Source organism: Antennarius striatus, chromosome 9 (genome assembly GCF_040054535.1).
Source record: "Antennarius striatus isolate MH-2024 chromosome 9, ASM4005453v1, whole genome shotgun sequence".
In the NCBI taxonomy this organism is placed as follows: Eukaryota; Metazoa; Chordata; class Actinopteri; order Lophiiformes; family Antennariidae; genus Antennarius; species Antennarius striatus.
Window position 1 is genome coordinate 17,025,693 of NC_090784.1, and position 27,992 is coordinate 17,053,684.

The 27,992-nt window shown below is 41.7% G+C and overlaps 2 protein-coding genes across 6 annotated transcripts in view; one reads left to right on the top strand and one right to left on the bottom strand.

The window, feature by feature from the left end:
- clcn1b (chloride channel, voltage-sensitive 1b) overlaps positions 1 to 1,166 on the top strand; it is a 28,018-nt gene extending 26,852 nt beyond the window's left edge. Inside the window, exon 24 of one of the 2 annotated variants that reach the window (XM_068323164.1) lies at positions 206 to 1,166. In XM_068323164.1, the coding sequence (XP_068179265.1) occupies positions 206 to 670 (465 nt within the window). In that variant the 3' untranslated portion in view covers positions 671 to 1,166. The remainder of the gene's footprint in view (positions 1 to 205) is intronic. The other variant, XM_068323165.1, reaches the window with a different exon arrangement.
- A 2,469-nt stretch (positions 1,167 to 3,635) lies between these two features.
- Positions 3,636 to 26,030, bottom strand: fam131bb (family with sequence similarity 131 member Bb). 4 transcript variants are annotated; one of them, XM_068323169.1, is made up of 9 exons: positions 25,891 to 26,024; positions 16,778 to 16,815; positions 13,656 to 13,691; positions 13,158 to 13,251; positions 11,165 to 11,386; positions 10,851 to 10,991; positions 8,980 to 9,287; positions 7,867 to 8,133; positions 3,636 to 7,365 (listed from the first exon to the last, which is right to left on the bottom strand). In XM_068323169.1, the coding sequence occupies exons 1-9, from the start codon at positions 25,916 to 25,918 to the stop codon at positions 7,156 to 7,158; spliced, it is 1,344 nt and encodes a 447-aa protein (XP_068179270.1). In that variant the 5' UTR covers positions 25,919 to 26,024; the 3' UTR covers positions 3,636 to 7,155. The 4 variants fall into 4 exon arrangements, with proteins under 4 accessions (XP_068179270.1, XP_068179272.1, XP_068179271.1 ...); XM_068323171.1 differs by lacking the exon at positions 13,656 to 13,691; XM_068323170.1 differs by lacking the exon at positions 13,656 to 13,691 and having other exon boundaries at positions 13,149 to 13,251.
- Between the last annotated feature and the right edge of the window lie 1,962 nt (positions 26,031 to 27,992).

The window sequence follows — 27,992 nt, forward strand, 5'->3', positions numbered from 1 at the left end:
ATGCAGCATGACAGCGAGATGTGATGAGCTCATGTGGGCTGTTGTTCTGTCACAGGTTGCATCATGTTTTACGCTCTAATTCATGTGTTTATCCCCCTGACTGCTCCCGAGTTGTCTCCATTGATGTTCTCTTTAGCAGTCATTGTCACTTCAACATGCCACTTTGCTTGTTTTGTTGATTTAACCTCTTTCTCCCCTCTAACAGCTGCAGAAAGCAATAGAGGGCTCAACTCGCAGTGGGGTGAGGCTTCGTCCCCCTCTGGCCAGCTTCAGGGACGCCAGCAGGAAAACGAAGAAGCACCAGCCTCCATCATCTACCCCTTCCTCACCCACTCGGGATAAAGACTTGTGGGGGGAAGGGAGCAGGGAGGATGGGGAGCCGGGGAGAAGGGAGTCCAAGGATGATTCCCAAGGGAAGGCGTCATTTTCCCGAGGATGCCCCGGATGTGGAACTGATTCCTTGCCTCCCAGCGGCAGGGAGAGTTGCAGCAGCAGCTCGGCCTCGACAGGAGGAGATGACGTTGCTTCACAGGAGGCAGCATCCCCCTCTACCTCTGCCCCTACGTCGCCCTCACCCCCCACCTTGCCTGCATCACCCTCAAGCCCTGTCCTCACACTGGCGTCCCTTCGAGAGGAGAGGGAGAGCGAGGACTCAGATGAGCCAATATAGTCTGGATTTTAAGAGGAAAGACTTTTAGCTTCTTTTTTTTCTTCCACACATTTTCCTTAGAGACAGATCCGCTGTCTGGGCGGAGAGTCGGGTTCAACCTGTAGCCTCCACAGACTTTCAGCTCTCAGTGAGCAGAACAAGCTGGTGCACATGCAACTTCTGAAAACTTTGGAACAGGATGTTTTTCTACTCTTACAGCAGTCTCACTTTGTCATTCAAAATCTCAGGTGCCATCGTGTGTCGTCTGAATCGCAGCTGACACAAGTTCAGTTCTACCTTTGACTGATGTTCAATGTCCATGCACATATCTGAAATGTTGGATGTAGCCGTATATCATTTATATCTGTTAATTCATTGAGTACATTTTATCAGACAGAAACTGACAGCAATGAATTGTATGATAATGAAGTAATACATCACTTAATAATTTTGGCCTTAATGCTTTTAATGTTTACTTATTTAGATTAATTTTAAATTTCAACTTTTATCATTTCAAATCATTAATACCAGTCTGTAATTTTTAAAGACTATAAATATTTATGTTGTTTGATAGATTATTAGAGTTATTTACTACAATAAAAGATGATGATTAGAAAACTATAGTTGCAATTGCAGCTCTCAGGTTGATTATTACTTATGAATATGTATGACCATATCATATCATCAAAATTTTCATATTGATAATACAGGCACATGGAGTGGACGAAATGTATCATGAATCTATTATTTAGATTTTTTTTGATACGCTTTATGATCAACTTAAACTAAAAATTAGATTAATTTCATTCTACATATGAAAAGGAATTATTCAGTAATCTATCCTACTGCTGTCAGCAGAAATATTGTTTACTATCTCTTCCTGAGATAGACCTACTGCTCAAATAATGGGTTCAATTGGTAAAAAAACAAAAACAAATTTAGTTAGTGAACTAACAATTGACTAGTAACAATTTAAGTTGTGGATCAAGTCAACTACAGTATCAGGGAAGACATAGCCCACTGATTTCATTCTTCAAACAGAGACTTTTAAACCTTGCATCATTGTTCTTTAAAGCAGAGCAGTGGCCACGTGCTAAATGCTAACACCAGAATGGTAATGCGATGTTTTACAATAAGATATAATAAGATAAGATAGAACTTTGTAAATCCAGAAGGAAATTCCGTTTCCTGGTTGCTTCAGAGAGTTACAGAAAAAGAAATAAGGCAATCAAAATATAACTATAAATAAATACACTGAGCAGAATAGAATAAGCTGACAGTAACAGCGACACAATGAAATTGCATCTGAACCCAAAATAGGCTAATAAATAAGTACTGAATGTAAAGTACTGGTCAGTAAGTATTACACATGGTAATGTCAGTGGGAACTGAATGCTAGCTGTCTTCCTGACAGAAAGGGGAGAGGTTATACAGTCTGATGGCCACAGGTAGAAACAACCTCCTGTGGCGTTATGTGGTGATTTTCGGTAACCTCTGCCTGTGGCCAATGGTGCTCCTATAACCCTCCAGATTGGCATGCAGGGGGTGAGAGATGTTGTCTCAAATGCGCATCAGTTTCCTCAGCATCTCCTCTCTGACACCTCCACAAAGGACTCCAGCTCCATTCCCAGAACAGAACCAGCCTTTCTGATGAGTTTATGATGTGTGTTTGTGTCAGCAGCCTTCAGCCTGCTTACCCAACACACCACGGCATAGAAGATGACACTGGACACCAACGAGTGATAAAACAGCTGCAGCATGGGTCCACAGACGTTGAAGGATCTTAGTCTCCTGAGGAGGAACAGACATTTCTGACCTTTTCTGAAGACTGCTTTGGTGTTTTTTTTTTATCAGTCCAATGTATCGTTAATGTGGACAGCCAGGTATTTATAGTCATCCACTATGTCCACCTCTGTTCCCTGAATGGAGACCGGGCTCAGATTGTTCCTCCGTCTCCCAAAGTCAACCAAATGTTCCTTAGGTTTTTGTGGTTTAGTCTACACCACTCCACAAACCTGTCCACAACACATTTGCACTCAGTTTCCTGGCCTCCACTGAGGCAGCCCACAATAGCAGAGTCATCTGAAAACTTCTGCACGTGGCAGGACTGTGAGCAGAAATTGAAGTCTGAGGTGTAAACAGGAAGGGAAGATGGGACAGTCTCTTGTGGTGCACCGTGCTGCTGACTGGTATCAGAAGTGATGTTCTGCAGTCTCATATATTGAGTACAGCCTGTTAAATAGACTGTCAAACAGGCAGAATGCTGCATATCCTTTGCTCACAGCTCTGGTTCTATGTGTTGTCACTATCTAGAACGGTATCCAGTGGACAGCAAACTGCTGCCAAGACAAAACAATCCTCCTTAAAGTTTTTTTGAAACTCGCTGAATAGTTTCTAAAGAAGTCCTACTGCACACTGTTGAAGTAACTGGGTAAAAAATATTATATACTCAAGACCCTAACAGGTTCTTCCCATGCACTATCCTTCCATCATGGTTTGTGGAAACTATCCAGCAGTTATAGTTTTAGCCTACTGATAAACCAACTAACCAACAGACAGGTGAAAACCTAACCAATCAAGACAAAGTACAGCTAAAGGGGTGATGGGAATGTTTTTGCTCTGTTCAGACCTGCTTTATTGGTGGTAACAAAAAAATGCAGATCCCTCAGTCATTTTAATGGAGCTGGCAGTGGTGGGAATCTATACTAATATTCTCGTGGCTTAAAATCCCTGGTAGAGAGTGGAGATGAATGTTTTTGCAAAAGCATGACAGGCTGGGTTACCCTGATTGCAGGTCCATCATTACTGCCTTCATGATGATGATGATGATGATGATGATGAGGGCCCATGAGTCGGCCAGCTGCAGCCAAGTGTGTCAGCAAAAGGTAAGTCTAATGTGTTAAGATGTGATAGGGAACACGTGAGAATCAAAGTACATTGTATTGCACCCAAAGATATCCACACATAGCGACAATAAATACCATTTGTTGAATTGTTTATTTGCTGTTTCTCCACCAGAGGAGAAGAAGAGGAGACAGGTAAAGGAGCTGGAGGGAGTTATAGGAGGTTCTGTCGTGCAGGAAAAAGAGGGGAAAGAAGGAGAAACAGGAAGAGATAGAGAGCTGTCGACAAAAGAGGAGAGAGAGGAGGGACCGAGTGGAAGAACCGTCCTGTGACAACCGCCCAACAAGCATGCATAGGTGTGAGTGTCATGAGTGTACACTGGTATCAGTCACACTGCCTCAGTCTAAGTAATTAAATTCCAAATTTATACAGATTTTTTTACAGAAGCCATCCAACTTTTTTTTCTTTACAGCAGCTTTTTTCTTTTTTTTTGCACACATTTCCAAATTAAATATGCATGTCTGATTGCCTCAAATCCCCTTTGGTTGATGTGGAAATTTTTTTCTGGCAGTGATTCTTCCAACAAGACAGCAGACAACTTACTGTACACAGACAGACATACAGACAGACACAAATACACAGAACAGATACAAAGAGATAGAAAGAGGGAAAAAGGAGAAAGGCAGAGGACCAGAAGCAGATTTTGAGCATCATGCCTGCAGACAAATTACTGTAACTTATGGAAGATGGCAGTACAGTTATACAAAAACAAAACACAGTTGTAAAATCAGTAAGTTGACAGAATGTGATCAGTAAACCTTAACATCCACAGAAATATATTTGGTTTCTTGTTATTAGTTCATTCATTAAGATCTTGATAGATTAAAAAAAACAACAATAAAATATTTAAAACAGAAGCAGTTTCATTTCATCCTTCCTAATGCCTCATATGAACCAAATCAGCCTCACAGTTGTTGCCATTAACAAATATAAAGCAGCAGTCTTTGTATCACATTATGTCAAACAGAAAAAGATACCGTAACTAGAAGAGTAAGTACCTACATTAAAGTATAGACTGTACCAATGATCACATCGTTCCTCCCCACCAAGTAATTGTTTCAATAAATAAATGAATATGTGCCATCATGTAAAGACATTCTGTTTGCAGTTTTGAGCCCTCTCGGTTTTATTAGTCGTCCAACACGGGTTCTTTCAGTGAAATAAAACAATAAAATCGAGAGCTGCCAAACTATCTGTCTTTAATTTCCCCACAAGGTATCAAGGTGTGTTTTTGTCGATGTAAAGTGCTCAAAACCAGACCACAGCTTTACCATCATGACACCTATTCCAACGCTTACTGGAAGGGATTTTCAAGAAGTCAGTAGAAAAATAAACATTGTCCCCAACATTGCATAAAGAAGCAATCAGCAAATAAATTCATTCAAGTCAACGAACCATTTTACTATTTTTAAAAGTTTCTCACGCAATCACCATAGCAAGAACAGAAGGAGCTCCCCAGCAGAGAAAAGATGGAAATGGGCTTTGTGTGTTGTTGTCAAGTTCAACAGCGAGTCCACAATATTCTCTTTTGACCATACCCTCCTCATTGGAAGACACCAATTCTTCCTCCAGTGACAGAAAAAAGTACTTAAATGAAGAAATGCTTCCTCAAACATCAACAATCACTATCACACTCCAGGCAGCTGCTTCACAGTAATCACGATGAGCAGGAAGACACTGATCTATTCGGTTATCGTCTTCAGTCCTAGTCTTCTGTTCTATTCCCTGATTGGCTGATTGAACACAGACCTATTACTGTTCTTTGCTTCCCCACTGGTGGACTCATTGGATAAAACACACTCCAGGCTGAGTGATCAACTCTATTTACAAAATAAGTATCTGTTTTCCTTGTATGTGTAGTGATACACATGAGGAAAAACAAAATTTAGGCCTTAAGTGTGAGCTTGAGAGCAATCCCAGATGGGACAAAGAGGTGTAAAAAAATAAAGAAATCATACTGTAGTAGAACAGTTGTAACTGTGAGTGAGAGGCGATTCTTATATTCTTTGACTATTTACATCTATTCGACAGAGCTGACACTGGTTGGTTGGGGAGCCAGTGTTATGCTTGCCTATTGCTGGTTACAATTTAGATATTTGTGTGTTCTATGTGTGCATGTGTGTACATGTGTGTGTGTGTGTGTATGTGTGTGAGACTGTGTGCAATGGTGGAGTAGGTGTGAACAAGCACTGAATCTATTTTCAGCTGCTCCTTCCCACAAGTTTTAAAGACTTGCCTGTTTATCTTTGTTTTTCTTCATAAAGAAAGGGTTTGATTCTTTTTCCTTTGTAGACCGTGAGGAGACATCAAAAACAATACTCATGTACTGCCATCTCTCTCCCGGTACATTCAAATAGTGTTTATCAACAACCTCCAACTATCACGACTAATGTCTAATGAAAAAGTAGCTGAGGGTGCATGTTGTTAGCGGGTCGGTTTTGGTTGTTGGCGGTGCTGTAAGCGTTCAAAATGGAAACTAGGTTAGCATCAACGGTCCAAAGGCAACCTCCAGTCTGTTGGATTGCATCAGTGCAAAAGAGATTCGCTTATGCAGCTCTATCATTATTCTCCGCCATGAAACTTGCAGCTCACGCCCACCGTCTGTGCCACCGTGGCCTCAACCAGGGTAACTGTGGTTCAGTGCAAAGTATACAGTGCTGTATGGTACAGGTACTCCATAGTGCTCTGAAGAATCATGCATACATCGAGAGAGAGTAGGAAGCACACTATCATACAGTACAATCCTTATCTGTGCAGAGTTTAGTTGTGTGCAGTCAGCAGGATGGGCCTGTCCCTGGGTGGTGCCGGGGGGGCACTCTGAAGGGCATTCTGCTCCTCAACATCGGAGAAGAATTTATTTCAGAGGGTCAATATGCATTTCACTAAAATATCGACATCTCTGAGTCTACGTCAATTACAGCTAAAATTGCTTGGGTTGGCATTATTAAGGTTTACAACATGTGTGTGATGCAACGGGGAAAGTAACTTGATTCAACACTAATTTGTTGAGTAACAGCTGTAAACAGAGTAGTTCTCCCACAGGAAAACTGTTTTATCTTATCATACACCTATACGTACATACATTTTTGTCTTATTCTTTGCTTTATTATAAAATTATTCTTATTATATTGTTTGTTGTGATAGATTTCCAGTATTATTAGTCTTATTATTATTATTATTATAAGTCAATGACAGGGTCGAGTTGTTTGTCTTCATAAAAAGCATGCATGTTTCTGATCCCCTCCTCTTCATCTCAACCTGGTATCATTTCTCTGAAGAAAATGTACCAATTGAGGCTCCTCCTCCTCCTCCTCTTCCTCCTCTTCCTCTTCAGTTTCTCCTTCCTCGCTCCACTTTTCATTTACCTTTGGGATGTAAGGCTTACAAAGAAATAGGTGTCCATTGTTGCATCCGATCCTGTCTCATTGTGAGTCCACATCTAAAGTTGCTTCTAACCATTTTCGAAGAATTCACCTTGCAACCAAAAAGTTGTGGTTTTGATACCTGAAAGGAACATATTAATAGATATATATTGTATTATTATGCTCATTCCTCGCTGATATCCAGTCAGTTTGTAAGAAGGAGTCTTAACAGCCAGGAATTCAGTTGTTTGCATTGGAAGCAGTAGGTCCCTCTTCTTCCTGCTCCTCTAGTGTCTGAACAAGGCCAGAGGTAACGTCGGAGGCCTTTCGCTCTGTGATTGGCTCTGCTGGCGGTTGCCCTGGGCTACTGCCACCAGAGGCATCCCCTTGTTGCGTGGGCGGAGTCAACGTGGCAGACTCTGTCTCCATACACAGTGTCGTCTCTTCCTCCTGATGGTGGCAGTCAGAAAAATGCAAAAAGTTGAATTTGATTAGTTCTGTTACATTCATATATCACTTCTCTGATAGCTTCATTAATTTTTTTAGACTACGTCATGAAACTGTTTGAAAACGTTTTCTTTCCAGCGAGCAGCCTAAAACCCAAAATGTTCAATTTTAAGACTTAAATTTGTTAAGTTGTACATCCTGACTTTTGCTCTACCAATGACTTTAATGTCAGATTCTGATTTTTATCCAATCAATTGGTTTCAACCACACAGACAAGACTTTAACAGTCCTCGCTAGTTTAGATAGTTTTGCATTTAGTAGTTTTATTTCTAAATGTTTTGAAACTTGCAGAGCAATTTTAAAAAACAATTAAATAGTATGTGATTCTTATTAATAATAATGTGGGAAAAAAACTCACCAGTATGTGCTGTCACTACACCTACTCAGCACTTTGCAGTGAAGATGCAGTTTTACATAATGTAAGCCTGCCTACGTTAGGCTCACCTTGACCTCCTCCTCCTCCTCCTGCTGCTCCAGTAGTGGGGAGTGTTCTGTTCCCACCATCTCGTCTCCAGGGGGAACACAGAGACTCGGCTCCACCACCGCCGACACACCAATGTAGCCACCAGCCTCCGCCTGATAGGCCTCCATCTGCCCTGTGTTCCATAGATCTACTAGTGGTGGGTGAGCAGGATGGACCAGACTGTGGATGGTGCTGTTGGGTGTCGCTTGCAAAGAGTGGTTGGCACTGTGCAGTCTGTGCTCTAGCGACTATGGACAGAGTGAGGAAGTAGAGTCAGAACACAGCTGTTATTCCATACAGCAACACGCAGCTGACAAAACACACACCGCCTTGTGACGGAAGTTCAGGGGGTTTAGGAAGGCAGTACAAACAGTTCAGATTACACCCCTTTCTTACAATGTCAGTGATCAATACAACATTCTGTTTGCAAAGCAGGTGGAGCTTTTCGGAGTATTTTGAGAAAAAAAACGTTCTTATTACAAATTGTTTATATACCTTATTCTCAATTTAAGAGATCTGGTCACCCTTGTCTGCTTTTTATGGATAGTTGAGTGTGAAAAATCAATTTATAGAAAAAGTAGACACAGTACCTTTGATCTAACAATGCCAAAGCCAACCTTTATGGCACGCATGAAAAAATTCATTTGACCAGAATAAAATAAATCAATCTGGATTCTAAGAAATGTTTAAACCCTAGTGTACAGTCATCCCTTTATGCTCCTATACTATGTGTTGAATTATATGCTGGCCTCAAAGCAAATTGCTCTCTACATTTCAGTTACATCGAATGAAAGTATTTTAACTTAGTTAAAAAGTTCCTTACAGTTTGCCCCACATTACATTGTGGAAAGATATGATATTATTACATTATACATTAAGTATACATCAGTGAATGCATGGGAAATCCTGGTCTGTATATTTTTAACTCATGTGTAATTTTATGTTTTTTTTTCTTTAGCCATATTATTAAAGTGACTGGAAGAAAATGAAAATGATTCTTAGGGAGTTTCTCACTTGCGTGACTCCCACCAACAGGAGAGACGCTCACATAAGAAACGTCTACGCCATCTACACCCACAGAACTGAGACTCCACCTGTTGCTGTTGATACTGCAGGAGCTGTTGTTGCTGGTAGTGCTGCATCTGCTGGATCTGTTGCAGCTGTTGGAGTTGACTCTGCTGCTGCAAAGTGAACTGCTGCTGCTGCTGCTGCTGCGTCAAGAAGTGGGCCTGCCCGTCGTACCCATCAGTCCCCACAACGTAAGAGCCAGCAGGGGGAGACGCCACGCCAGAGGGATCAGTGTTTATTGGCTCCCAGGCATCAGAGGAGGAGAGGCAGTAGTGGCCCTGGGAGACATACGTGTGCGGCCACACCTCTGCTGAGGAGTGGTGCAATATCTGATCTGGAAAACAGGCAGGTACTGCTATTAGTGCAGCAACAACAGACAACAACAACAACTCTTCTTCATGAGAAAAGTCTTGATGCTTCTGACATTTCTCTTTTTTTCATTCACTTTGTTTTCATCTCTTGCTTTATTCATTTTCTTTTGCTTGACTGTTTCAAAGTTCAAAATTTACAAGAACTAAATCAAAAATATAACATTGTTAAGATGACAAAAAAACCCTGTACATATATCCTTGTATTTGAGTTTCAACTGCATTTAAGTAATTATGATGCATTTAAAACATTGCACATCATATTAGTTTGAAATTTGGTGGCCTGATGAATAATTTTGATTGGAGTTACATAATTTGTTTTTAAAAAAATACACAGATTATGTACATTTACTGAGGAAGCCAGAATTCAATTTGAAAACTGGCTCCCTATGAAATTGCATAGAGCAAAAATATGTAAATGGGTCAGTTATGTTTATGTGTTCTAAAACTTTACTTCTTTAAAAAGAACTATAAGATAATCCCATGCATTAATGAAGCATCATTTCCTCAAGGAGGCTTATCTCACAACATGAAAGCAATCATACTAATCATCAGCATATCATCTAAGTTCATTGGGGGGAAAGTCTGCATAGGGAAGACACTGCTGTGGAGTAATGTGCTATTTTTACAGGTGCAGTGGATTTACCTACCAACAGTGCAAGTTGGAAAATGTGAAATTAATAATGAGCTAACCCTCCAGCCTGGAGAGAGGGGAACAGTATGATCTCATTACAGAGTGACGTGCTGCTATATCGCCCGAAACAACCAGCGTCTCTGCTCACCAACATTTCATACAGCTGGCTTTATTCTGGTCATGTACGCTGTGTTTATTGCTTTTATAACATAAATTAAATATGTACTATTATTAACATTCCTAATTCACTTTTGTAGGAACAGTATGTACTATTTGCTAGTAGTGCAGAGAAAAAGAACATTGGGTTTTGTTTTGACTTAAGCTTTCTTCATTGGACTATATTTCCATTTTATGCTAATTGACACTTCATTCAATCACTAAATAAAATGATTGTAATCATCTCGTGTTAACCAGCTGGTTATGGGTGACAGACCGGGTACACCCCGAACAAATCACCAGTTCATTGCAGGGCAACTTTATACTTCCTGTCTGCTAATTTTATATGGAAATATAATATTTTATACTTTATTTGATCATTCTTGTTCCTCTACAAGTAGAGGATCAAGGTACAAAACATACATAGTTATAAAATACATTTTTATTGTTCTATATTAAATAGTGCATAAAGAAGAACCCATTATTATTAAATTAAACAGTCAATAAACAAAGAATACCATGAAATATAATAACAGGGACAGAAATCATTCTATTGCATGAATGTGCTAAACTTTATGGAAATTTTTGAGTTGATTTACTCTTTTTGTGTTGAATGTTAATTTATCAAAATAATAATTCTGTGGCAGCTTTGTGCCTCCTTTCTTTACTTACCTTCGTATAAAGCCTGTTAGATTTGCTATTACTAGTTATATATTTGTAGCGCTGTGTATTGCTTTACCTCGGCTGGTGATGCTCTCTTGGTTGACCTCGCTCAGATGAGCAACACTGCCCTGGTTGGAGCCTGACCTCGGGCTCTCTCCATCCATCGATGACCAGGCCAGAAGCGTCGCCTCTGAAATTGCAAACTGCTGCAGAATACCTGGGATAAGAAGTGAAAGACCAGGTCAGGATCACTGTGAGGACCAGCTTTATTCTTTATTGGCTGAACAACTGGCATAAGTCCCAGAGTGAGCTAATGCGTGCATCATTCTGCTGATGACAGCTAACAGGCTCTATGGAGTATCTGCCCTTGTCTGTGTTCCTTTTGCCAACCTGCAGCAAAACGGGCCTCCTTCTCCCCATCACTTAGGTCACTATAGGCGTCATTCTCCAGCCGCCGCTCCTTTTCCCGCTCCTGGGTTGTGATGCGGGACTGTAGGCCACCTGATCCCACTGTCTGCATGCCCCAGTTCTGCCATTCGATCATGTGGGCAACACGACCCTGAGCCATGGCTGTGGGCTTGGTCACTCTCTCCTTCATGGTGCGGGTCACCCCTAAAGGTGGAGAAAAGGTGAAGCAGAAGGAAGAGAAATGAAAAGATGGGGAGGAATATGGAAGTGGTAAGAAGTGGATATGGGGTGATTAGAGGAGAAGAGGAGTGGGATGAGCCATGTGAGCAATGATGAAGGAGGGAGAATGGACAAAGAGAGAAAGAAGAGAGACAGAAATAGACATGTTATCATCAGGAGTGCATCATTGTTTGGTAGTGGAGGCTGTGAGGACTGATGGAGGGATGGATGATCTACAGGATTAGACTGACAAAGTGGTTTAACAACTGGGAGACTATGATTTCACACACACACACACACACACACACACACACACACACACACACACACACACACACACACACACACACACACACACACACACACACACAATCTATCTATCTATCTATCTATCTATTTATCTATCTATCTATCTATCTATCTATCTATCTATCTATCTATCTATCTATCTATCTATCTATCTATCTATCTATCTATCTATCTATCTATCTATCTATCTATCTATCTATCTATCTATCTATCTATCTATCTATCTATCTATCTATCTATCTATCTATCTATCTATCTATCTAAACAAACAGACAGACAGACAGACAAACAGATAGATAGATAGACAGACAGACATACTGTACATAAAGATGTTTTCACCTCTGGGGCACAGAAGCTTTAAAAAATGTTGAATATTAGCTCAGATTATCGCCTTTAACAACGGCCAGTGTTGAAATGCATTATCAGTCTACTCCTGCTATTCTAATGCATGTCGTTTAATGAGTGTCTTCATGACCATGGATTAAGAGAAAAGCTAAATGACGAGAGGTGCAGAGGTCACATTCACATGTTTAATGAGACCAGTCCATTGCCAGTACTGGCTAAAGGGAGGAGAAGAGGGAATGGATGCATTTTGTCTGACAAAGGTGCATCATGGGATGGAATAGGTTAATTGGGGTGAGATGGCTACATGGCATGAGTAATGAGTGGTTGGCTTGCTGACATAATATGTTTCAAACCTCTTCTCAGCTACAATAGGTAAGCAGAAAACTACTTTCCCTCTCCTCTGTCTCTAAGAGCTTTTCTTTTACAAAACATATTTTTTTAAAGATTTAATTAATTTCCTGCTACCAAGCAAACACAAACTGCATAATGGCTGTGCTCCATATTCCATGTGACCCACACATGATGACACACACTGTACATCCCTGATTGTTAGCTTTTCTCAGACGGTGGCATATGGAGATGAGAATTATGAATAAATTATAGGCATAAATTAGAAGACAAGGCAGTATCACACCACACTGTGCAGCAGCTGCAATGCACATTTCTATACTGCAAAACATTTGACTGAACTCAAATGAACTGCACTGCACAAAACAACTGGACTGTACCAAAACCACTGCACTAAAAGAAGGCACTTCACTACACTGCACTTAACTATATTCAACACAACACAGTTCAAAACATCCAGAAAAATACTTCAGGACGACACAACGTCACGACCACTTAAAATTAAAAAGACACTACACTTCCCACTCACCTTTTCTTAGAACAACAAACTGATATGTGTGCGTGTGTGTTTCCGGCTGAATTAATTACATCAATGACTCATCGATGTGTCATTGATGAGTGTTATCACAGCGTGGAGAGGAAGTGATACAGGGGAACCCATTTCAGGTACCATGCTGACTCCGACACTGGCTGAGTGACAGAGCCAGCATGGGGTCAGTTTACCAGTTACAGCACAGACACACACCTGACACACCTGACAGAGAAGACTTAGCCAGAGCCCCGATGCCATAGGCATTTGAGTTCCTCTTGAGCCGAGGCAGGATTGACGTGGTGTCTTCCATGGACAGCTAGAAGGAAAGACAAGAGAGAAATGGAGGAGGAGGGAAAAGCATGGAGAAAAGGATAGTATGGAAAGTAGAAAGTGTGACAGGGCACACAGAGACATCGAGACAGCATGTGTTAGAAAGGGGTGAGTGGAGAAGAGAGGCGATGGAGATGTCGGGTTAATACAAAAGCAAAAAATCAGCATCACCTAAATCCTGATTCCACATTATTTAATCTCGTTCTGCACCAATATGCAGTTCTGATTGTGCTCACTACTGTGAATCACTACAACAAACTGAAATTGATCTCTGTAAAGCAGAGGTGGGGGAAGAACTGAATGCTAAAGGGTGAGTTAAATCAAAACAGGTGAACGAAACAAACGGAGAAAGAAAGGTAGTAGATGAAGGAATGGTGTCACAACACTTACATTGATTCCTTCCCATGAAAATTCTGAACGTCCATGCTGAGGAAGAGAAATAGGAGGAGAAAGGGATGGGGAGAGAGACAGGACAGAGAGAGGATTGACATGCATGGGAGGGGAAATGGGAAAAGACAAATAGAGGCAGGACAGGGGGAGGGGCGGGGGGGGGGTTGCTCATGAGACATGCAGAAGAAGAGAATGAAATTAAGAAGAGGGGAGGAGGAGAAAAGGTAGACAGGTACAGAGGATTTTTCAGGAACAACGAAGGCAAGAGTCGAGGACCAGAATGACAGGGAGAAGGGAGGGGATTAAACAAGGAATCAGTATATTTGCTTTGGTATGTATAGAAGAGTGTATACGCTACAGATGAACGAGTCTCCTCTCTGGTTCCATGTGCTGCCAAAAACTATGAAAGCAAGTGTAAAATCTGGGTGTGTGTTTGTGTGTGTGCACGACAGAGAGAAAGAGATGTCAGCTGTGTCGAACATTATCTGATGCGGCTGATGGACGGAGTGGAGTGAGGAGCAAGAGAGGTTAACAGGAGGAAGGGTCGTGTTGCAGTGTGTGTGTGTGTGTGTGTGTGTGTGTGTGTGTGTGTGTGTGTGTGTGTGTGTGTGTGTGTGTGTGTGTGTGTGTGTGTGTGTGTGTGTGTGTGTGCAGAGGCAGATGATGGAAACAAAACAGATAAGGAGGAGACTCCACCACACCATTTCTCTCCATCAAGTCGGCTGACACTAACTAGATATAGGGACCCTGGTGGGTTAGTGGCTTGCTGAAACATTTTCACCTTTGTGTCAATCTGCACACACAGTCCAGGCTGGATAACACTTGGAAATATCCCACTGCTCCCCAGCATTTATCACTGATGATGGTGTGTCCTCTCAAATAGTGTGTTTTATAGATCTTAGTAATTTTTCTTTGCCTGTTTCCATCTTTAACTCCAACGAGGTTAAGTTTTCAGCAGCATGTTTTTGTTTTCTGTTAGCAGGATTACACAAAACACATTACGTGGATTTTGCTGTGACTGAGCAAGGCTTGTCCATGTAGTAAATATCCATTATAATCTAGAGTGAGTCCAGATAAAAGGGTTATTTCAGGACACATCTATATATTTCTGACAATCGGCTGTGTTTAAAATAGTTTATAATTGGATTCTATGAAATCTGGTGGAAGGGTGGCGATTCTGTGGTGGAATTCATCAAATTGTAGTGTGGATTAGGGGGAGGAGTGGATGAATAAAGGGATGGATCCCTGTTTTAAAATTCCTTTGACATTGTGAGAACCCTGAGGGCAGACACACACGTAATGTTGGAATGTAGATCAGGAAGTGATTTAATTAAAATGGACTTTTGGACCTCCGTGGAGGTATGTACTCTACTGAGTGCCCTTCTGGTTATATTCTACAGGACATCATCAAAGATAAACAGGCATCAGACATCTGACTGCCATCATGCATTGGTAGTCTAATTGTAGTCGGCTGCTGGTGTGCAACTCTCGAAATAAATACTATAGAAAAATCTACAACATAATAAGGTAATAAGTCCTGGATGTGGATTAGCTAAAACCAGCAGGATGAAAAAAAAGCTTTTATACAACTCATTATCGTTACTGTGTATCATTACATACTGTGAACGAGTGTTAGAATGTTTGATAGTTGTCATCCTGCCCTTTTGTCGTTTCCCTTGTGTTTTTGTCTATTTTATCTATTTTTTTAATCTAGTTCTTCTTTATCTCATATCTGTTCCTTTTTAATGTATCTGCACCGGATGAGAGCACCCAGTTTTGTTGTTGGATTTAACAATGACAGTTAAAGTGATTCTTTATTCTTCATTTTTGAAATTTTATCTATTTTAAGGATTAAAATTAAAAGTATTAATTGTGTTATATGATCATTTCTATTATATCAATATGGGAGCAGCAGTTTAATGTTTGCTTGGTTGTGGATGTATACTGTCATACGATTTCATATATATTGAATTTTTTTTTCTTTACAGATTTAAGTACATTTTTGATGAATAATTGAAAGTCATAAAATATATCAAATAATTCCCTTTGAATTTTTTCAGCATGTGAGTGTAAAAAAAGCATAAAATATAAATACGTACATAAAGTGAACATGCATGAATTTCCTTTTAAGCACATGTGAATTAACGTGCTTTTTTGCTGTCACTGCTGTAATGTAAAATGTAAACAGCTACTGCTGAGTGACATAAGGAGGGAGTGAATTTTAGGGGTTGTGTTCAGCATCCCCATCAGCTTGATGCAGCGTGTATCCAGTTTTTGTTAATCAATATCTGCCTCTTCCCAGCCACTTTGCGTCTCCGTCTTTTTCTTGTAATTCTATTCTATGCTCACACTTTGATTCTCTGTTCATCTCTCTCTTTTTCATCTTCTCTCCACAGAAGTAGGTGTGACGAGAGATTTAACGCACTTGAGCGCTTCAGCTGAGCTCCTTGAAGCAGCTTTTCTAATGTTCCTTCCAATAACCCTGACAATGCTGATGCGTGTGTGTGAATGTGCGGGCATGTAGTTGTTTCCCTCCCGTTTTTGGGACTGAGGGGTGTTTTAGGGCACAATGCATAAATAAATGATGGGATCAGTCAGCAGTGCATTTGGTGAGAAAGCTAGGATCTCGACGTTTTAGTCCAAAATGGTTTCCTTTCCCGTATCCTGTCTCAGAGGGATCAGTTTTGATGGGATCTGTACAACAGCAGGAGAAGAGAGGAGCGGGGAAGAGAGGAGGATATAGCGATGGTGTTTATGTTGGAGAAAGAGAAAGTGATGCCTCTGGTGTTCTGCTTTGAACCAGCACTGAGCTATGACTGTGTCAGACAGACATCAAGCAACCGCGGTTATCCAACTCAACCAGCGATGGTTCAGTCATCCAACCATTCCATCCCATGTCACCGATGGTGGGGTGGTGGAAACTGAGAGATCGACATTAACGTGATGTGTGCTTCTTTATTAATCTACTATCAAGCGCAGACGGCACCACAGAGCACTGGTGAGCTGATGCAGCTCATCACACAGCTACAGGTTTTAAATATGCCACCATGCTGGTTCCTCAGGTGGAGAGGCAACAGTCCGCTGTCACAGGACATCAAGACGGACGGTCGCTGAAAACATACCTGCTCCCCATCCTTCTGGACTGGCACGCCATCCCCCGCTGAGAACAAGGTGAAGGAAGAGACAAGGAGAAAGAGGAGGGAGAAGGAAAACACACAATTAGTATTTGCATTTACTTCTAATTCTAATTGCTAAAGGAGCTTTGATCACACTCAAATGATTTCTACTGTTCATGAAACTTTAGTTCAAGTTTAAAATGGACAATCTTGTCTCAAACGTTCTTATTTTGTGTTTCAATAATTCTCTTAAAACTCACAATCCCATCAAAGGAACTGAAAAAAAGAGAAAAGAAAAACCCCTATACATTCATTTCTTATCAATAATTCTCATTGTACTGAGGATGTTTTAGAGGGTATCCAAATACTAATAAGAATATAACCATGACAGTAAAGATTAATATTAACATTAATACAGAGGTGGAACATGAAATGAAGTCAGAATGCCAAAAATAATTATTATATGTAATTCTCAGCAAGTGCTCTATTTTAAATTTAAGAGTTTTAAATAAAACATGTTTAAAACTCTTTAGATTTTTTTAAAGTTAAATATATTTTTTGTTGCCGTTGGCATTATTTGCCTGTTTGTTTCATAGAGTATATTTGTCTTTGTGGTCTGAAAGAAACAAAGACTAGAAAAAAAAAACATTTTCTGTCCTCTCTGTCCTCATAAATCAAGATCATATTCCCATTTTTGTATGTGAGTTAACTTAATGAAATGAGACTAATTCTATTGACATTGGTCCTACTGCTCTACTGTGGACCTATCAATGCACCATCTATCAGCTCTCTATCAGCATCTTGCCCTGCAGGATATTCAGGAAATTCAACCACCTGGAAGCTTCACTCCACAAACATCAGTACCAATCCTTTATGTCAGTCGATATTCCTTCATTTCTCTCTCCTGAAATTCCACTACACGTAAACCAACACCTGTATTTCAGTTCCTGTTGCAGCGATATGAAGAGTGAGTGACAGATCGTACATCCAGCACAATGTAGAGAGGAGTCATCTGATATTCACACACTTTGTTGGATGAATGAACCTTATTATCCCTCCTCTTTCCTGGCTACCCAGATTCCTAATTAAAACACTGGTCTAATTAGAGAGAGTCTGCTGGTAATGGGGTTTAAACACAGCTTCGGTCTCTAGGTGCCTGCTCTCTGTATCAGAGGGTCTGCGTGGGGAAGTCTCTGAGGGGCTCACTCCTACATCACCCTGTGTGTGAGTGTGTGTTTGTGTGTGTGTGTGTGTGTGTTTGTGTGTGTGTGTGTGTGTGTGTGTGTGTGTGTGTGTGTGTGTGTGTGTGTGTGTGTGTGTGTGTGTGTGCGTGCGTGCGTGTGTGTGTGTGTGTGTGTTGCTGAGTCAATCACATTTTTCACAGCTGCGTTTTGGCAATCGCGGGAGACTACTCAGGAGAAACAGAGACTTGTTGGCTCTCTGCATGTCCAGTGATGTCGATGACCCACTGACCCACTGATTCACAAACATCAGCTCCACTCTGACTCTGGTGGGCTCTGAGATATTACCCTTCTCTCCTAGCTCCATCCAGTCACATCAGATCACTGATGGGGTAGCAGACGAGGGACAGACTTAATTCCAGAAACTGACCATCTTAACTCGTACGGAGAAGCAGCAGCAAATCAGGGTCACTTTGGTTCATTAAATCAACTAATGAGGAACTTTGGATTCTGTCATCTCAGTGATCTCCTCTTGTTAATTGTTTGAGGACCCTTCTGTAACAATCAACGTATATTAAAAGTCTGTAAGCCTTAATTACATTTTAACGTCCAGGAGTGATTTACCTCTCCTCCAGTCGACCCAGTTTCCCTCAACCCACTTTGGGTTCTTCTTCTGTAGTTCGCCTTTCCCTAAATATCTCTGGATATCATCACAGAAGGTACACAAAGTTACTGTTTGTAAAAATAGCTGCTCGCTTGTACATCACCAAGATATATTTACCTGTAACAGGCACTCCATCCATTTTATGTTTCCTAGTCACGGGAGGTACTACATAGCCTGGAAAACATTGTACAGGTATTTCTGCTCAGGTGTAGAGATCCCAGTAATACAGAACTACACTGTAAAGCTTTGATTTAACTTCATAGTATACACAAATCTGCTTTATTAATTTTAGAATATGGTATATAATTCAACTTTTCAAATATATTACAATTTTTGTGTTTCAATTATTTTTAACAATTTTATAATCAGGAAGAATTGTGGTTTAAAGAGTTATAAAGTTGAATTGCTGTCCACTTATTGGAGAATTCATAGTTCCATTCCTGCAGTGAACATTTTGCCGATAATAACGCCGACTGGTGAGAGTGATTGTGGCACCTTGTTTCTGTGACAGTGGCTGGCTGGTCAAACTTTCCTCTTCCTGGGATGAATTGTGTTAGACAATCATAAAGTACAAGTGCATACAGCAGTGAGTCAAACATGACTTTGTTCACGATGTGACATTGAAACTTAACGTCACGATCTACACTGGAAGTATTTCTCCTTTAAGGTTCAGTGTCTTTGGGGACATAATATACCGGTACTGTAATTATGAACCACGTTTAAACAGCAGCTGTTGATAGTACTCCATTCTCTGCTGCAAATAAACTGTTTTTTAATTATATTAAGCCATGTGGGAAATGTGTGAGTGAACAAAGTATCTCTGGAGAAGAAAACACGACTTTGCGCAGTCGTGGACACACTCAAACATTTGTATTCATTTCTCTGAATGAACTCCGTGTAACCTTAAAAAGATTAGTCAAGCGTGTTTGATTTTTGGTTCGGCAAAGTCAAGTGTGAGATCGTTGTTTATTGGTTTAAAGCAGTGAGACAGACACCCCTCATTTTCTGCCTTTGTAGATGAGCGTCACAGATTTGCTTCCCATCTGGGTGAAAATCCTACCCCGCCAACACAAACACAAAATCGTACAGGACCTGCACACACACGTTTGATGAGCCTACAGCAACATAAAGGACATGGACACGTATTGCTGCTCCCTATCTGTTGGGTTTTCTCCATTTCTCCCCTCTCTGCCCCTCAGCATCATTTGGCCAATTAGTAGATTAGCAGTCACTCTCTCTTGATATGAATCACAATATGACTCAGGAGTCCTCTGGACCGCAGCAGTATAAACTACCATTGGGAAGCCCTCCAGCCTTTACACAGCGATGGACCAGAATCATTAAGTACCGTGTGTGTGTGTGTGTGTGTGTGTGTGTGTGTGTGTGTGTGTGTGTGTGTGTGTGTGTGTGTGTGTGTGTGTGTGTGTGTGTGTGTGTGTGTGTGTGTGTGTGTGTGTGTGTGTGCGAGTTTAGTTGCAAATGTATGTACATTTGGAGTGCTTGCAAGCTTCTGCATCAAAGCGTATGCTAATTTTAAGTGAACCACAAGGGTTTGGATATACATGGTTTGTTCATATCATGCTGTGATTAGTCAGAGGTTTTTACAGTTCTCAGAATATCTGTGTAGATGATGGGTCAGTAGTCATCACCCAGCATCTCAGTGGTTTCTTCTCCTCTTGGCCTCTCAGCAGCACAATAAGCGAATGCGTAATTCTGTTCCTGAGAAGCCTAGCAGGATCTCTCCTGGAGGAAAAAAAAGCAACAAACACAGAGCACATGACCAGAGCTCTGATCCAGCTTTTCTTCCCATGGCGCTCTCCCTCCCCCGCATACATCGTGGTGCAGCACTGGATACCCCCCCTGCGGTCATAGGGGAGTCAGGCTTAGCTCAGCGGAGGAGAAGGAGTGAGGAGGAGTAAGTGAAGGAGGGCGGGGAGATGGAGGAGAAAAGAAAAAAAAAGAAGCCAGCAGCGCGGCCGTGCGAAACAAACACCCAAAGATCTGCAACGGCTGCGATGTCAACTCCAGCTTTGACTGCAGTGGCATGATGGGAAGCATTTGAGCTTCATCCGTCTTTTATACTTCCAATGCCCTGCAGCAGGAATGGCAAACAATGGCAAACAAAAAAAAAAAACACACCATGGGGCTCTGTGTGTGTGTTTGCCATGACAGCTGCAGTGAGGCTGGTTTCCGTGATGTGGAACCAGGATGGATGGCAGGCCTCTTGCAGCGATGTGCATGAATGCTGGGCTACTGGGCTCATGAATTCAGAAAAAATGTGGAACCCAGACGGGTTTGAGAGCTTGTGTGAGGGAAATGGAGGGAAGTGTGTCGAAGGACGTAATCCAGCATCCGAAACTTTCCAGTATGTACTATTGTCACGTGTGCAGCTGAATCGTCAATCTGATCGCTGCCATAAAACTCGGTCATTACCATAAACTTGATCATTACATACCATCCAAATGGTTTGCTGAAAAAAAACACAATCTGTTAAGAGATTGCCTTTAGATGAAGAGTAGAAAACCTGAAGGGACAAACGAGAACATGCAGATTTTACATCCAGGAAATCTTTTGTTTTCTTGTTCTTACTTTTCAAACACTTTTCGTCTTTGAGAACTCTGCCTTTTTTCTTTATCAGCGCTGATGGAGTTAGTAGCTGCAGACAACACCGACACAATCAGAGCTGGTTGCACACAAATGCACATTAATTCTCGTACAACCCCCCCACACACACACACACACACACACATACAAACACACACGCAGAAGAAGCAGTTTGTGTGAAACTCTGTTTCTCTCTCTCCCTCTCCCTCTCTCTCTCTCTCTCTCTCTCTCTCTCTCTCTCTCTCTCTCTCTCTCTCTCTCTCTCTCTCTCTCTCTCTCTCTCGCTCTCTCTCTCTCTCTGTTTCTCTATCTTACACACACACACACACACACACACACACACACACACACACACAAACACACATATCCACCTATCTTTTAGTCTCAGTCTCATAACACACTCCGAGTCTGAGCATCATGTGCTGAAACAGGCCTCTTACTTGAGCAGTCACATTTACAGTACATGTCGAAGCCGAACATGATACACACATGTACACACAGACACACACACACACACACACACACACACACACACACACACACACACACACACACACACACACACACACACACACACACACACACACACACATCCATTTAAATCAATTCCGCTCCCTCAGTGATCCGGGCTTGTAACCCAGCATTCAGTACATACAAGCCATTATAGCACAGAGTAGAAAATATGACATAGAAACGTTCACACGCAAACACACATCGATCTGTAGGTAAAGACCTTACATTATATGTGCTAGTCCTTGGGTGTATAACCATACACACACACACACACACACACACACACATACACACACACACACACACACATACATTTCTGCTGATACACACTCACACAGGTAGGGCCCGTCACATCCCACCGTGCCTCTGAGGTACTACATCAATGAGACATTCACCTTGAATGCATTCATGTGTACAAGGCTTTCCCACCTGAAACAGAAGCCAGTAAATCAGCCTCCACTTCACTCTGCCAGATTTACCAGTTGACAGGTAGACTTTGAACCAGCATATGCTGGAACACGGTATCAGTTAACTGAATGTCTGCAAGGGATTGGTGCAGTGGGGGCGTTTTGCTTTTTGTTTTTTACATTTAAAGCCAGGGAATCCCTCTCTGTAAAGCAATATCAAAAAAGAATGATGGGGCAGTGCGCTGAGGTAGAAGCTGGGCCTGTGCCGTTTTCACGCCCACACAGACCGGCACGGTTGCAAATATAGCAGCAAGAACACAATCACACACGAGGCCCTGCACACATTCAAAAACTACACATTTAGTGTATCGACTATTATCAGAATCTGTCTCTCTTCCTCTCATCAGTGTTTTCAAATGTTAAATATTGTCTAAATGTGGCTGCTTTAGATTAGCTTTATATACTTTATATACAAACATTACAAAATTGTCAAAATTTTGTTATAGGAATGGAAAGTTTTTAACTGCAAGTGGATATTTAATTCTAGCTTCCAACACTGGCAAAGCAAAACCCTTACTAGAATAAATGTGTGCAGGCACTACAAACACACACACAGCTATCAGTGGTGATTGAATAAGTGGTGTGTCAGCAGTAACACTTCACCAAAACTAACTTGGAAAAAGTGTACGTAGAGACTGCTGAGAGTTTATGCACAAACAGATGAGAGTGGTAATTATGTCCTACATCCAAATCTATCATTTCCCCACTGGAGTGTGACTCATATAGCAAATACTTTCAAACTGCATATAATAACCAAAATTACACAGTTATTAATGTCATGGCCCTAACATTGTGCAGTGTGGCCTGGTAACTGGTTACAGGAAAATGCTCCTGATATGTAGCTTTTAGCCCAATTACAGTTCTGTAACAGAATTACTTACACTGTTCAGAAGGCGTAAATGCATTCCCTTTTCGAGGCATGCATAAGCTGTGTAAAGCACGCACGAGCTGAGTCATTGACACGGTGAGGAATAATGTGCACCCCCCCCCCCCAGCACCTGCTTCTCAAGGCCTTTGCTCTCTGAAGCAGTGATGGATGCATCTACCGTCCATCATTGCCTGCTGACGCCCAACCCAGTACCAGAGATGAGCAGGGGCACTCGGGATAAGGAGGATGTTAAAATGGTTGGATCGGCCACCTTTAACAGAATCAGCTTAAAATATAACCCAGAATAACTGGTAATATACAGAATAGAGCAAATGTTGCTACAATAAGGAATTTATTGTACTGAACGAGCTGTTCTTTGGCACAGGACCCGCCACACACTTTACTTAAATTATATGTGCTTGTCAGTGGAAGTGTCTAAACATCTTTTATATCAAGCGCGTATCTAATGGCCCTCCAATAGTATCTGACATTAATGTTAAGAGTGATTTTGGCTCACTGCTGAAGATAAAAGGTTTCTATTAATACTGGTCATGGTTTGAGATTTTAGTTCTGGGAGTTCTTCTGCATGGCATGCTTTTCCCTCACCTGTGGTGTCTTCCCAGGGTTCCTTTCTTCTGTGCACTTGGGTTTGATTTAATGATGCTGGAGTGATTTACCATGACTTGTAGCCGCCTGCAGTTATATTTGTGTGACCATCTGTTACCTCTCTTCTGTACGTTATTAAAGATATATTTGGTTCATTTTACTTTCTCTTTAGTTTTGTGTGCATTTGGGTTGTAAAGTGCCACTTTAGTTTTGTCAGTGTCACATTAAACATAACTCTAAAATCAAGTAAATTGTTCACTTTCCTGCATGCTGCTACGCATGATGTCAATGGAAGAAATAATGGATATCATAGCCTGACAATACAATAAACTTCACATATGATGGAAATGGGAGAGATATTATTACCAGATGGAAGACAGACACATCAAGACTAAGGAGACAGATCCGGTCCTGCTGCTCTTCCTGTTGATTTCTGCCTGGCAGTGTGGACTACAGTTAAGAGGCCGATCAATAGTATGCACTATGGCCATTCTCACCCAGGATAAACATGCCTGCCTCTCTATGCCGGCAGCACTGATGTCAATTCTGTTGCACACAAAAGAATCACACACTCGACTACATTGCTGGTCTTTCTTGCCTTATGTATTGCTTGTTTATGTATGAATGTCTATCGTAGAAATCAACAATGTAAAGAAAAAATGACCATTAAAGTAGATGTGTAATCCGTGCTACGTGTGACTGACAGGCAAGAATGTTTTATGATCTTATTCTCCGTTATCAAAGCTTTTCATCACCAATACATTGTTAGAAAATGACTACAGCGATATTATTGAATTCTTTAGCTTTTAAAGCTGAGCGTCCGTATTCAAGTACGGATGCTTAGAACAACTTGACACCTTTCCAAAGCCTCATGTCTACTTCAATCACATTACTGCCATCACTGGACTCCTGTCTCGAACCAAGTGTTGACAGAATATCCTAACCTCCTCCCCTGCTCTGCAGTCTGTCAGATACTATAGAGTCTGGACAGCCTACTCGGATGTAACACTCCTTCTACTGTATTCAGTTCACAGCTGCCTTCCTAACTGTGTCATGTGGTGTTCTTCCTTTTGTACTTGCATATTCAAGGTATTTTTATAATCCTCTCCATCAAGAATTTAGATTTACTTGGAAAAGTGTGCGTGTGGAGGCAAGGGGGGAGGTACATGTTGCACAAGCACAGAGGAGATCCTGTCTGCAACCTAGCTGTGACATTCACAACGCCTGTAAAGGTTATGCACTTTTCAGAGACATAAAATATGTGCCCAGACTGATGCCATAAATATGTTTAAGAGCCTCATGTGCTAAGTTGCTCATGAATGTTTAACACTGCTGGAAGTCTGTGTTTCTTTTTACCTTAAAGTGTGACGACACACACAGGACCCGAAGGTACATTGTAATCTGAACCATGAAGATATAAACAAGTGTTTACCAAGAATGAATATTTATGCAACCCGTCCTTGACTTCATCTACTTGGCTCCTGTCCTGATATTGTTTAACTTAACACGTCGTCTGTGGGTTCATCCAGGAGGGTCATGTGTGGGAACTCTCATCAATCCCACTCCACCTCATCAGGACATATTTGCCTTTTCCTCTTCCCCTCTCCGTATCACCACTTGTCCATCTCCTCTCCTCCCTGCTCGTCCTCTTTTGCCTGCACTGAAAATGTTCCTCTGTTTTCTCTTTGCCTCCCTATATTCCTATTATTTGTGCAAATAACACCTAAGTGTACAAACGTCCTTGACAATCATACTGACCATTTTCTCTCTTTTTCATATCTTTGTCCAACCCATACTGTCCCATAAATAACCACCATGAGAGCATTTCTCTCTTCCTCCTCTCTCTCTCTTCTCCATCCCTCTCTGCCTCCTACTCACACACATATACATACTGCCAAACAGCATCATAAATCAGGGGATGTAGCAGGGAGGGAGGGGAGTGGGGAGATGGGGGTTGAAACCACACACACAGTAGCACATTTTAACACATATTGTCTCTGACATCCCGCCTGTATAGTGTGTATACAACCCCTGTGACACACTGCAGCTCACTTATACACTGTATTAAATGGAAGCAAACAGCATACACACATATATACAGCACCGGTCTACAGTCTCCAAGCAAACCCTTCCTCCTGCAGGAACCACATCCTCCCACCCTCCCCCTTAACCCCCCTCTAGCCCGCAATGCAAGAGGGAAGAGACGCGGGGCTTACTCAGTCTCCTGGAGCCGATGCATCCCATGTTGTATTCACAAAGGCCCTGGATACAAGCGTGGAAGTGTTGCCCAGACAGCGTGCATTCTCTCTCTTCCTCCTGCGACTCTCTCTCGGCTCGGGCTTCTTTTTCTTGCTCTACTGTCCTCTCTCTTTTCCTCTCTCCCTTCTGCACCCACTTGATCACTCACACACACACATGCTCTCTCTCTCTTCCTACCTCCCTGCCCTTCTCTTTCTTTCTCTCTCCCTCCCCCCTTTCCTGCTCCCTCTCTCCGGTGCAGTGTCTTAGAAGAGATGTGGTTAGTAAGTCAGTATGCCTGAGGAAAATAGATTTAGAACAAATAAAATTGTGAGGTGTTATCATACACACACACACACATGATATTGGAGTACCAATATCACTAACATGTTTCCTGTAATATCCAATTCAATTTGCAACCATGATCACATATACCTGAGTTACAGGGACTGACACTCATAACATGATTGGGTAATTTGTAGAACAAGCACATGCATTCATGCAATGAGTGGTTAAATCAACAATTTGATATAGTGTGTATATATTGGGTTGCCACTACAAGATCAATAGCATAAAGCTGATAATGCCACGCTGCCATTGTTGTAGTTATCTCTGCACTGCTGTAATATTGTTGAGCTAAAATGGGGGATTCTCTCTCTCTGTCTCCCTCTCCTGTGTGCACTCAGCCTAACAATGTACTGCAGCGGTTTGCCTCTCCCATCTCCATCTCAGTCACCCCCCCCCCCACACACACACACACACGCACACACACACACACACACCGATTGCCAAAATGTACACCCAGACACCAACACCAAACAACCCTGGAAAAATGGAAGAAAAAAAAACAAAAACAGAAGAGGGTTTTCCTTCACACCCAAGCCGGCACTGAGTCTCCACCTCTTCCTCTGTCGTCTCTCTGTATCGATCCGCCCCTCAGTCATCTCCCTGCTTGTATCTCTCGCTCTGAATCACATCCCCACTCAATCCTTTCTATGTTTGTGTTTTGCTCATATATTCACCATCATCATATCTTCCCTGGAGAAAACAAACCCAACAACATGTGTCTCCTAGATTTGATTTGTATGTTCATCTCCACCACCAAAACTCTCCACCATCAACCATCAGCCTCTGCGTCTCGCATCTGCTCCACACACATTTGTCTGTTGTTCCTGAAAGTGCTTGCCAAGAAAATGATGCGGTGAGCAGCTTGGACAGTGAAGAGAGTCTGTGCAGTCGCTGACGCTTTTGTTGACATGTATGGGGTGAAGAAGTAAGAAAGGAAGACAACACAACAGATGGGAGGATGAGAACAATGAGAAAATGAGCAGATGGGGGAATGATGGGAAGGACAATCAGAGAACAGTTGAGTCATGTGTAGGAGAGGTGTGGAGACGATGCTGTATGAAATTATAATCAGAACTGAGAGAGGAAGCAGATAATCCAAACACTTGGTTTCATGATTAAACAGACACACAAAAAAGAAGACACTGAGACTTTGAGGTGATTTAACAAAGTCTATAAAGTGGAGGAGTGACTTGCCAGACATAGCATCTCATGTATAATCCAGCCAATCCCTGCACTGTGAGTTTATATATAGATGTGTGCTCGCGCTCTCAGTTGAGTTCCCTCAGGGGTAGAGGAAATGAGGCTATGGGCTGCTGCAGCGGTCAGCTCCACTCAGGCCTCATACCATGAATCTGTTTGGGGATGGAAAGGATGGCTCCCCTCTGATATGTGTAATCGCAGACTAAGTATTTTGTCCTCCACCCCTGCCTCCCCCTTATGGCTCCTAACCCCTCCCTCCTCCTGCCCAGCACTATGAAAGTCTAAGGCTTGCATGACCATAAAATTTTAGCTGATGATTAATTGTCATATAAATAACTTTGATTAACGATTTAATTTTCTCCTGTTAATTTTATCCCACCATTATACTGTAAGTCTAATCACAATGTAATAATATGAATACACCTTATGAAAAGACTTATTTTAAGCCTCGGTAATTCGCAAAAGCCTCGATTGGACCTGCGGCTGTGGCCGTCTGTCCATATTTGGGGGATCCGGCTGCCAAATCACCTCC